A 12,577-nucleotide genomic window follows, 5' to 3' on the forward strand; every position below is an offset into this window, starting at 1 on the left:
ATGACTTTTATATATGTGCTTTATTAACTGTGTTTTTTGTCTAGCACAAACAATCCAATTCCTTTTGTGGTGAAGAAAAGTTCATGTCAACTCTGCAGGAGAGGGGATAATAAGGAATGCTGATTAAACCATCAGTCTTTAATTAGACCATTTTGTAGTTCTCACTTCTTGTACTGAACCTCTTTACTGTCAAATACAGTGGTACTGTGCTAGGAAGAGTGTTGGTCATGGGGACTTTTTACAATAGTTTTACAGATAAAAAAACTGAAATCCATCATTAACACTAGTATAATGTCTTTTATGGAATGTATAACCTGAGCCAGAAAGCACTGTTTACTTGAATTTTGTTTATGCACTGTTTACATGAATTTTATTTACTTGTTGTAGGTATGAACGACGTGCTGCCAAATGAGCCTCCATACATCCCACGTTTTGGCCAGGTAAGTAGTTATACTAAAATGATATATATTTTTTTAAAACACATTAAAGCAAGAAAGATCGTATCTCATCTGTCCTCTTCAACTGATAAGTTATCTGCCCTTGTGGTGAATCTGAGCCGTCAGCAACTTCTGATCATACTCAGAGCTTGAGCTCCTTCCTTTGCCCACAATACACCTTGATCCTCGTTATAGTCCTTAGACCTTTCAGCTATGGACACGATCTCCATGGCTCTTTGTAGAGTTTTGGATAAGTCTTCTTTTTTTGCTCATTTTTGTTAGCAGCTTTAGTCTGCTATCTCCATATTTTGGTCAGGATTCTCTTTTTCATGTTATTGTCTGTCTTAACAAAAAAAAATTGCTGTTTTTTTCCCCTCTCTCACTCAGATGTTCATCGTGCATATAGCTGCAGTCATAACAGATGGGTTCTCCTGCCATCAGGCGGGTCCTCGGTCGGCCGAATTCCAAAGTCTAGGTCCAGCGTCGGTTGTCGTCGCTTCTTCCCTGACGTCAGTGCGACAGGGGCATAAAAGAACCAGCCAACACCATTTTCTCCAGTCTTTCTTGCCGCACGGTGCCCGAAGCAGAAGCAGTTCGCAAGTGCCGGTCGGCCAGCTCCTGAGATTACGAATATTTTGCAACAAAGTCTTCTTGAAAGCTAAGTACCCCGTTGGGGAAACTTTTCTTGCCTCAGACCGATGTCAGACAAAGTTAATAATTGCATTTCATGTGGGAAGCAAATACCACATAAGGATTTTCATTCCCTCTGCATTCCTTGCTTAGGCCCAGACCACAACGTCTCGGCCTGTCGTTTTTGTGCTACATTCAACAGACGCACCATTAAGCATCGGGCGGAGTTTGCCCAACACTATTTTGGCAAAAAATTTAATTACATTATGTCGTCGGATACTCCGACTCCAGTTTTGAGTAAAAGACGCAAAGATAAGGACCGACATACGAGGTCCGTGGCTTCTACCGACACCACGCCAAAGACGACTACAGGTGGTCCAGTTCTCAGTGAGGCGCCTACGCAGCCCCTGACTACCAACGACACTTCATTGGCGGTGTCTACTGTACCCGAGGTCGCAGGCTCTTCGGCCCACACCCCGACTACCGATACCGAAGCCACTCTTGGCGGTGCAACTCAGAGTTTAGACAGGTCTGCTACCTCTCAAGGTGTCTTCAGGCCTTCCTCTTCTTTTTCCATCAAGGCTTTCACTAAGTCTAAAGCAGCCATGCATACTAAGAGACAAGCTCCACAGGGCCCTTCTCAAGGCCCCATGCCTAAAAAGCAGATGCTCAAAATGGCTGAGGATTTGATTACTCTTATCAGGGGTTCTCAACCCCCCCCCCCGGACAAAAGGCCCAGAGTGGAGGAAGAATCCCCCTCCTCGGACCAGGCCTCCATTATTTCAGAGCATTCTGATGACCAGGAACATTCATACTCCCCTTTTGAGGATTGTGATGTAGAGGAGTCCATTCCCTCTGTCTCCCCCCCCTGAGGATTACTCTTTTGGGGAAACCTTGCATACCTTGAGGGAACACTTCCACTGGGAAGGCCAAGAGTACTCAGACTCCAAGAAAAGACTTAGGGATTTTCTCTTGCTCCCTCAGCGCAGGCCTCTGGCTATACCTCCTGTCTTAGACATTCTAGATGATGTGTATTCGGAGGCCTGCCTTAACCCAGACTCTTTACCTCTAGCCCCAGTCAAGCCTGACAGGTATTACCGGGTTCCTGACTCACACCAATTCCTATACAAAAGCCATGCGGCTGACCCAGAAACTATCTCACAGGGCCCCAAGGGAATTAAGGCCTCCACTGCTAAAAATCCATTACCTTCAGAAAGAGATTCCAGAGCTTTAGAAAGGTGGGGGGAAAAGGTATACACCTTGGCCACCTTAACCATGAGGGTATTAAACTGCCAGTTCCATATGTTAAAGTACCAGCAGTTTCTGTTATCACAGTTGAGAAGCAAAATGTCACAACCTGAACAACCAGACTTGAAGGAGTTGCAGGATTTGATGCATAGTGCAGAACAAGTGGGTAAACATACCTTGCAATATGGTTTTGATGCTTTAGAGGCCTCATGTAGAGCTGCTGTTACAGGATCAGTCATACGTAGACATGCCTGGCTCAAAGAGCAAACCTTACCAGATCATGTCAGAGCTAAATTACTAGATGCCCCTCTGCAAAAAGATGTATTATTTGGTGTTAAAGCTGAGGAGGTATAAAAGAAAATGGAGGAAAAGGCTAAATCAATGCAAACAGTGAAAGATTTCCTACAGGTACAACCTCCACGTTTCAGTAGAAATTGGCCTTCCAAAAATTGGTCCTTTCCAGCCACGGACAGACCCCAAAGAGGTAGATACAGACACCCGAGGGGCAGAGGGCAATCTCAAGGATCGTTTAGAGGCAGACAATGGCAAGCTCCTACACAAAGAGGTGGTGAGGATAGTTCACAGCCATTCAGAAAGCAGACCCAATGACTTTCCCCTTTGCATGCCAAGCAAGGCTCAAATGACAGCACCTTTAGGCGGAAAACTGCCAGTATTTTCGAAAAATTGGCATATTGTCACAAAAGACAAATGGATCCTGGACATTATAAACAGAGACTACAGATTCCATTTTTACACCCTTCCAAAAATGAGAGGCATGCCAAACCTGCCACACAATCAAAGGGCAGAGGCACAAAAACAAATTTCAGATCTCATGGACATGAAAGCTATTCAAGAGGTACCTACACAAGAACAAGGTCAAGGTTTTTACTCCAGACTATTCCTGGTACCAAGGAAGGGAAAAGATTGGAGACCTATTTTGGACCTATCCATGCTAAACACATTTTTACTCATGCCAAAATTCAAGATGCTCACATTACAGCAGCTTCTTCCCATGCTGGGCAAGGAGTCTTGGCTGGTAACAATGGACCTCAAGGAGGCATACCTGCATGTCCCAGTCAGACAAGATTGCAGAAGATACCTCAGATTTCTTGCAGGTTCAACCCATTATCAATTCTCTGCATTGCCCTTTGGCTTATCCACTGTGCCCAGAGTATTCACAAAATGCCTGGCATCAGTAATTGCCTACTGCAGACTTCAAGGGATACAAATATACCCATATTTGGACAACTGCCTGATCCAAGCGGACAGCAAGCACATACTTCTGAAACATCTGGCTTTTGTAATAATGTTGAGTTCTCTGGGATACACAGTCAACAGAAAGAAATCAAGGCTAATACCCTCTCAAACAATAATTTTCCTGGGTGCCAACTTGGACACAAACACCCAGATGGCCTACCTCACGCCAGAGAAACAGGGGCAACTAACTCAATACTTCAGAAAACTAGCAAATTTCACCAGGCTGACTGCAAGGAAAATCCTGCAGGCTCTGGGATTCATGGCGTCTTGCATCCTACTATTGCTGTTCTTTTCCCTCTCTCACTCAGGCTGTGACCTAATCTTCCCTGTTGACTCTCTTTCTTATGTTTGCATTTTCCCAACTGTCTCATACTCCTCTTTCATGTTGGGTTTCACAATCTTAAAAGTTACTCTGACCACATGGCTGTCAGTTTGCAGTAAACACATTTATTCCATCAGCAGCAAAACAAGGTCAGTAACAGCTTTTATGTCATTTATCAAAAATTCCTCCATTAATGATGTATGTGTTGCAGCAACATGGTTAACAGTGTATATATTTATCAAGCATTGCATGCTGCATATGATATCAAGGTCTAGACCATCCTTCGGCTCAACAGTCCTCAAGATTAACCTGATGATGTTACCCATGAATATTTAGTTGTTGGGAAGTCTGTCCCTAAAGTCTTAGTGGATGGATAGGATAATGTAAGATACGGAAGTTATGTGGGTCTTCATTATCCCTAGTCTTTCCATTTCAACAGCTCACTCACCTTCCCCCTCCAAATGTTAATTTCCGGACTGTCCAGACAGATCTGGTAGACCTAATCATGAGGCCTGTTCTTCAGTCATCCTTCCCTTCTTCAGTATTTCTTGCAGTACAGGACAACCTTTATTTGAGGACTGTGAGGGGGCCCAAGGTGCATTGTAGGAGAAGGTATGAACTTGAAGTCTGGAGTGAGTAGAAATTTCTGCAAGCAGGGATCCACTAGGGGGGTGGATAACACATCAGTCAAAGTGGACAGACTAGGGATAACAAAGAAACAGTGTTATTTTAAGTACATAACCTGCATTTTGTTGAATTGGAATATGAGAGGTCTTGTTTTCTGACCCAGGAAATCCAAGGTTAAATCCCAGTAACACTGTGAAATACTTGCAGATTTTTGGTGGGGATACTCTCTCTTCTCCTACATTTAACCGCCACCTTAGCTTTCTTTTGTCCTGCTATTACCCACATCTTAGAATGTAATGCAGACTTTCTGATAGTTACCAGCTAGATATAATGCCATAATTTGTAGACTTTCTTCTGTAAACTGAGCCATACTGGAGAAAAGTCATGTTTTGGATATCCTAAATGAGGAGGGCAGCATTGCAGCAACATACAGTTTTATTCATGTGTGAATTTTATTGTTTTAAACCCAGTGTTTTATTTCTATTCCTTAATGCATTTGGATGCCATGTCTGACTCCGTGAGATGTATCTTCTATGGTGTTAAAGGCTAGAGAAACCTTAAGTGCTACAGAAAGAAGGTACTATACTAGCAACAGGGATCCTTCTCCACACAAGCCTCTGAGTTAACATACTATATTTTTCTCATGGTTTGGAAATGGCCAGTATTGTGAATATTTTTCTTTCATAGGTGCTGCTGTTCTAATTGCTGGCTGTCAAGTCTCTTCCTATCAGACTCTGCCCATTCATTCTCCCATATTAAGTAATTACTCCAGAACATTAAGGAGGGCAAAAGCCATCCAGATGGCTTATACAGGCAGCCATGAAGGTTGCTACCTACAACAATGCAGTTAATTGCAATGCTTTCTGTTGGACTTGCATGCTCCTGTATACTCATTACTGAAGGCTATCACCAAATAGTGGTTTGGCAAGCCACAAACCTACTTCCAGAATGAGAGTAGCAGCACTGCCCTTGGTCTGAGGATCGTAGCTGTATGCATCCTACACCCCCCCTTTCAGGATGAGCATGGCCATCTTTCCCAGCAGCTCCATCAAACACCTAAGCTACTAATCAGACTTAAACCATGTGGGCCGTAATCAGTCAGGACTTTATCTGTGTATGCCACTGGAGCTGGCAGTCTGTAGTGTGAATCTGTTTAACAAATGTTGAAGTTTATTTGGCTTTACTGATGCCATGTGGTTAAAAAATGTGTGTATATTTAAGGCCAGTAGGCATGATTGATTACTGACTCACAGGTCTCGCATAATAGAGGCATAATGCTAGAAGTCTGCTTCAGAACCTGGAAATAGATATTCAAAGCCCACAGTAACTACAACATTTTTTAGATTAAGACAGACAGAAGCAAAGTACTACCTAAAACTTATACTAGCTTTTTAAAATAGTTCTGATGAAGTTCCACTGTTGGAGGAACAAAAGTGTTTTCTGGATGTTTTTGCACATTTTAATTTTTAAAATAGGTTGGCTGTTGTTAACATTGACTTTTTTTTACCGTTTTGTTAAATTATAGATGTATTTCGGAGGTTTACTTGACATTAGTAACTGGCATGTGTATTTCCATTTTTAAGCAGAAAATATCTGACTGTTCTTAGCACTTCATAATTTGTTTGGCCGTTTGCTATAGTAAACCTTTGCTTAGGTGCATTCATTTGTAATGCTTTCTGGGAAAGATGTCACCACTCTGTAGTAAAGAGTAGATTTTTCTGGTTAAATGAAATAAGTATGTCATAAATAAAAAGTACTCATTAAATCTTTGGTGCTTCTTTATATGTTACTATAAAAATGTATGTGAACAGAATATGAGACTGTAGCTTAATTGTGATGTCTTGCAAGTTGCAGCTGCAAACAAACTTTATTTATTTATTTTTACTCAAGTTTTCCTTACAAACTTAACTGCTAAAGAAACTACTAATGCATTTTTCTTTTTTTTTTTCAGAAAATAACAGTATTAATTGGGAAACCCTTTACTGTACAGAGTTTAGTGGAGAGCTTAAAGTCTGAGAATAAATCACCTGTAAGTAGATGCAGTTATCAATTTTATGCTGGCTGTTTGCTTTGCAGGGTAGAGGAAATGTGTACATCTTGCATTAAGGTGTCCTTTGTGTTGCTGCTCTCTCTCTCTCTCTCTCTCTCTATGTGTACTTAAGTAAAGGGTGTGTACACTCTAGTGGGCCACAGTACTTTCCAGTCTCTCGAATTCATATCTCATCTTAAAGTTTATGAGGAATGTTCATGTGTGTAATGCCTAAGGAGACGTAAGAGTGCCAATTGTTTCTGTATTTAAACGTTAATAAATCAGGAGCTTTATAAATACTCCCTATTTTGCCGAGTAAAAGTCTGAGTTGCAATTCAGATGAAGTCCCTTTCCCTTGCCTTTTCTAGAACTGTCAGTTGTCCAAAATCCTGTTTATACTGGTCTTTAGCTTTTTTCCCCTTAAAACTGTCTGAACCAATGTTTGAGAAAGAACACTTAGTTATCTTCTACATGAAATGTGTTTGTAATGATGCCATCTATGCAGTTTTCATGCAGTTTCTGGAGAAGACATTTGTAATGGCTTCCTTTGTGGAACTAACTTTGATTGTTAAAGTTAGACTGGAACAGCAGCAACATTTTGGGGTGCTTGTTTCTTATCAGTGAGAACTGAGGGAACACCTACTAACCCTGCTACACCGGAGGAGGGTGGGTGAACTTGGTAGGTTGTTAGGTAGTTATTGATCTTTGACATCTAGTTTGAGTGGGTACACATGCAGACCTTCAGGCAGTACCAGGCACCAATGAGCTCATTGTCTAACTTCAAGCACTTGCCTGCCAGACCATTCTTGGATGTCTGGTAAGCCCAGGCTGACCCCCAGTGGCACTGGTATAGTAGGGAGTCTCCTATTCCTTCTGAATTTGCCTCTACAGGGTATCTGCAGGAACTAAGGTCCTTGCTTCTGAGACAAAGACAATAAAACATCCCCTCCATATAGTCCCCACCCCAGATTTCCCCTCCTTTGAAGCTTGACTTGAGCTAATGAAATCTTTTTTGGACTAGTCTGTTGCATTTTTTTTTCCCTTTTCCGCCAACATGTCTAAACCAGTATTTTGGGAAAACAAACTGTTGGTCATCCCCTCCACAGATTTATCAGACACTGCTCCTGGACGGCCACAAAAATAGTTTCCAGTTGATGTGGATAACCCAGTTAACAAAACAGACAGATAAATAAATAATGAATGAATGAATGAAGCCTGTTCTTAAGGATGCTTTTCTTGTAAGCAGGAAGTATGTGGTTTCTGATTATTGTGCATGCTTTCATTTTCTTTCTGTTCCCCCTCCCCCGAGAAGGTTAGTGCGCATTATAAATTTTTTAAGAGTGGAGTAATAACTTTACAGAACATTGTACAGCAGATTTGTTTGTGATCTCTCTGATCTAGGTGAAGATTATGGATATCTTCTAGCAAATCAGTGTCTGGAAACTTCATAGGAAATGCCTTTTACTCACACATGGCTGACACTGTATTTGGTACAAGATGCTGGAAATTTGGGCTGCTGTTTGTGTCCATAATGTTTGCCAGAGTTCTGGCTGTGGAGGCCAAGGCCTTGCATAATGTTCTCCTAGTGTTTCATTGTTGAATAACTGGCATCTGGTGGCCCTGTAAGGGGGGCTGGTACTTGGTCTTCTCTGATTGTAGGCCTTGGGGTAAAGGTAAACTGAAAAATGTCCTCATTGGGTCTTTCAAAAAGTGTTTTCATGATTGGGACAGCATTGGATGCACTGGCATGGTATTGGATCTTGCCCACAGAGAGGACCCAGGAAGCCATGGCTTTGGCATCTTAGGAGAGGACACAGAAGTGTATTGAGGTTCAAATTCTGCTGTGCCTCTTAGACACTTATCAACAACCTTCTTCACAATCTTGTTTGCCTGCCTGTATATGAAGGTGTTTCTGTTGGCAGTGAAGTACCAGTGGTAGCCGAGTCATCATTCTGTTGTGAATGTACCTCAGCTATCAAACCCCTTGTCAAATGGCTATGTAAAGTGTGACTGTTCTCACCAAAGTCAAAGTGGCATATCTCTTCCAGTTGTTGAAACTATTACAGATTCTGATGGTGGATTATTTTTTAGCTGGGTCAGGAGTTTAGCTAGTGTTCATCTTTTGTAGGAAAAGTGGAACCCTAGGAAGAAGGGACAGTAAATAGACCTGCTGAAGCTGAAGACTTTACTGCTGACATGCAATTTTCAGGAAGAAAGTTGAGATCTGATCTTTTCCTGTTCAAATCAGCTAACCAGGCATGGTGTGGTCTGGTCTGTGAAAAATAAAAGAGTTTCAAGCATTTGTACCTCCCTGTATGTAGAGGTGATGTGGGTCTGGCAGTAGGCCTTCAAACACATATTCCTCCATATCATTTGCATCCAGAGGAGTGTGAGTGCACTGGTAAAGTCCATCAGCCACAGCTCCTAACTTGTCTCAGAAATGAGGTTAAGGGAAAGAGGTTTATTTGGTGAAGATCTTATGGCACTGTTGTACCCCAGAGATTGACCTGTTCATCACATAGGAGAATGTTGTGCTTTCTGAGTTCTGCAATGGATGCCTTCTCCCTTCCATGACTTGTATACTTTTCCACAGTTTCCTTTAATTTGGGCTTGATTGCTGAATGAAGGGTACATCAGAATTTGTCCTCAAGACGAGTATAACAAAAAAAGCACTCTGGTCCCTGGTAGTGAAGTCGTCCACCAAAGTACAAGCCATTAAAGCCCACTTTGTTTACAGTGATAACCAGCTCCACATTTGGGCCTGGCTGATCTTTATATCCCTGTTATATCCCTGTATCATTCTTGGCCTTCTGGCAAAGGTTGATGACCTTATTTATACTACCAGAATGCACTCCACTCATCAAATGCATTCTTCTAATTGAGAACATGACTGTGTAGCACAGAAAATGGAGTTCTGACTGTGACCCAAGTGACCAGTGTTCTTAGCAGCTGTGACACTGGAGTAATTGGGTAGGTGTGGATGGAGAGGCGCATGGTCTGCTTGCCTCTTATGGGGGGGGGGACTATGTGCACTTGCAGGCACATTGAGTGGTGTGATTTCCCTGGTGGAAACCAAGGAATGTACTCCTACTTCAAGGGGAGAAGCAGGGCTGCTTAAAAGGAAACATTCTTTAGGAAGTGAGGGAATGCCCATTTCTGCAGCCCTTTGCATATCTCTTTCTTAGTGCTTCATCAGGTACATCCAGGGGATAGGGCTGAAGTTTTGAACTATTCGTAAGGGCAGTCTGAATGTTGGGACCTGCCCAATCAGCCGACTTGCCAGGAGAGAGCTGGTGATTGGGAGACAACCAGGGCAAATAGAAAAACGCATATATTCTGCTAAATGGAAAAAGTTCTCCCATTTGTGTGGCGAAGTAATCTTCCAACCTCAAGTGCTGACCCTGAAGATAATTCTCACATAATTTCAGACACCTGTTTGACTTGAATCTTAGTTATTCCACTACTACAGTGTATATTTCCATCATTGTGCTATATAATATCTTATGGAAGGTGGAATTGTGGCCTAGCACAGGCTTGTGAAGTAGATCCTTATGTGGGGTGGGGCATCTGCACCTTTTTCCACAGTTGAAGGACATTTCTCCTATTTGACAGGGTTACCCAGCCACTGTTTGAATTGGTGGTTCAGCATCTGAAATTAATCTCTTAAGAAGGTGTCCAGCAGTCCCACTCACAAACCACTGTGTTACAAATTCTGATTTACAGGGAAGCTTATTTAGTGTTAGAACGAACTGACATTGCAAAAACCTGGAACCTCCTACCCAGTCATCTAACCTCAACATCCTCACCTTACCTCTTAAAAAACATCAAATCACATTTTATGCAAAACTGGCTATGTTCATGTCTTCCCCCAGGCTAGACCAAATTAATTCACTACTATTAATACTCACTCAAATAAACACCATTGTTCTCAACCACTAATAGTTTAGTGACACAAAGCTGTAAATTAAATTATTCTTTACTGTCTTACCCCTTTTGCACAAATTTTAGCAGATACTCTAATAAAACTGATATCAAGCTATTATTTTTATCTGCATTTAACCAACATATACTGTACTCTGAGTCGGAATATCCTGTACCTTGCGAATATTACCAATGTAATGTAACTAATTGTGTAACTGTCTGCATGAATACTGTCTTATATCATGCTAATGTTAACTAATGTTTTGTATAAATGGTAATGTTAACCAATATAATGTAATATTTGTGGAGCTTTTCTCCCCGGGCCTCTGCTGAAAACGGATCTGTGTCCAGTCGGACTTTCCCGGTAAACAAATGTAAAATAAAATAAAAAATAATTTTCTCCTGAAAACTGATCCCCCACCTCTCTCTCTTAGCCGTCCTTAAATCAAGCAGTTCATCTGTGCATTGTGTGTTCAAGTGACAGAATTCAAGGGAAGATGAGGGAGATAGAGAGAGAGCATTCCATACCCTTTTTTTAAACAAGAAACATTCTTTATTAAATTATCATGTGTGAGATAGGCAATCTTACATTTGTATAAATGAAAATAAACCATACCAATGTAATTTCAGTTGCAAACATTATACATTACAAACCATGTTGACACAATTGTAGTTGCATACATTATACATCACTTATATATTCAGTCATTGTCAGTCAAACATTACATCGTTCATTCAAATCCTGCCTCTTTTAAACCTTGTTCTCCTCTGCATGTATTGTTCCCGCAATTCCCATTTTTCCTATGTAATTTGCTAAAGGATCCCAATTCCAGTTGTTTTATCTCTTTTACTATATTCACTACTTCTAGTAAAGTAGGTTTAGACTTTGATTTCCATTTTCTAGTAATGGCTTTTTTGGCAGCCACCATAATTGACTCAGCAATGCCTTATTATGTCTAGGTAAGTCCAATTCTGTATCATAGCTCAAAAAAATAATTTCCTTAGTTACAACAATTTGCTCACCCAGTATCTCTGACAGAGCAGTCTGCAGAGAATCTTTAACGTCTGCCAACTCATTATACTCCCAGAAAATATGTTCCCAGTTACCTCTCTCTTCCTCATTACACTTTCTGTCTACCTGAGGAACAATTCTTTGGAGTCTACTTGGGGTATAAAAATACCTATGAAAACACTTCCGAGCAAAGATCCTAAATCTTCTAGACTTTGTTGCATATTTGGGAGACATGTTGTTTCTTTGTGAATTGTTTATCCAATCTCTCTTCTCAATCCTTTCTAACCTCCTCTGATTGATTCTTACAATTAGCAATATTTGATATGCTCTGCTGATTATTCATTTCTTAGCAGTAGCTTCTGTTCTAGATTATACTAAAAACTCTACCAGTGCTGGTCTATCATTTAGGATCCCCCTATTTCTTTCTCCTTGCCTATACTCTGATATCAATCCTTGATAGGGAAAGCAGTCTCTAACCTGCCTTCCAAATAAATTGTTGGTGTCTTCCCATTCTGTTAGCTTTCTCTCTCTAGTTATTTGCTCCCAATACCATGGATGTTCATCATGTTACACTGCTGCAGTCATTACACTTGGGTTATCCTGCCGTCAGGCGGTCCCGCAGTCGGCCTGAGTTCCAAAGTCTTGGTCCAGCGTCGGTTGCTGTCGCTTCTTACCTGACGTCAGTGCGCCAGGGGTATATAAGATGCATCCAACGCCATTTTCTTCAGTCTTTCTTGCCGCGCAGTGCCCGAAGCAGAAGCAGTTCGCAAGTGCCGGTCGGCTGACTCCTGAGATTTTCGAAGTCGAATTTCAGATCTGAAGTCTTCAATAAAGCTAAGTACCCGTTGGAAACTTTTTCTTGCCTCAGACCGATGTCAGAAAAAGTTAATAATTGTATTTCTTGTGGGAAGCAAATACCTCATAAGGACTTCCACTCTTACTGTATTCCATGCCTAGGTCCGGATCACGACGTCACTAGTTGTCGGTTTTGTGCTAGATTTAACAAACGCACTATAAAAAGACGTTTTGATTTTGCTTTGCACTACTTTGGCCGAAGGCTCAATTACACGATGCCGTCAGATCAGCCGACGACC

The 12,577-nt window shown here is 41.5% G+C and overlaps 1 protein-coding gene across 1 annotated transcript in view; it reads left to right on the forward strand.

Moving 5' to 3' along the window:
- Positions 1-12,577, forward strand: part of TAFAZZIN (tafazzin, phospholipid-lysophospholipid transacylase) — a 1,078,486-nt gene that overhangs the window by 941,912 nt on the left and 123,997 nt on the right. The window contains exons 9-10 of the mRNA XM_044080349.1: positions 388-440; positions 6,473-6,550. Of these exons, the coding sequence (XP_043936284.1) occupies positions 388-440; positions 6,473-6,550 (131 nt within the window). The remainder of the gene's footprint in view (positions 1-387; positions 441-6,472; positions 6,551-12,577) is intronic.

Source organism: Protopterus annectens, chromosome 8.part0, assembly GCF_019279795.1.
Source record: "Protopterus annectens isolate FY-2018-M chromosome 8.part0, PAN1.0, whole genome shotgun sequence".
NCBI classification, from domain to species: domain Eukaryota; kingdom Metazoa; phylum Chordata; order Ceratodontiformes; family Protopteridae; genus Protopterus; species Protopterus annectens.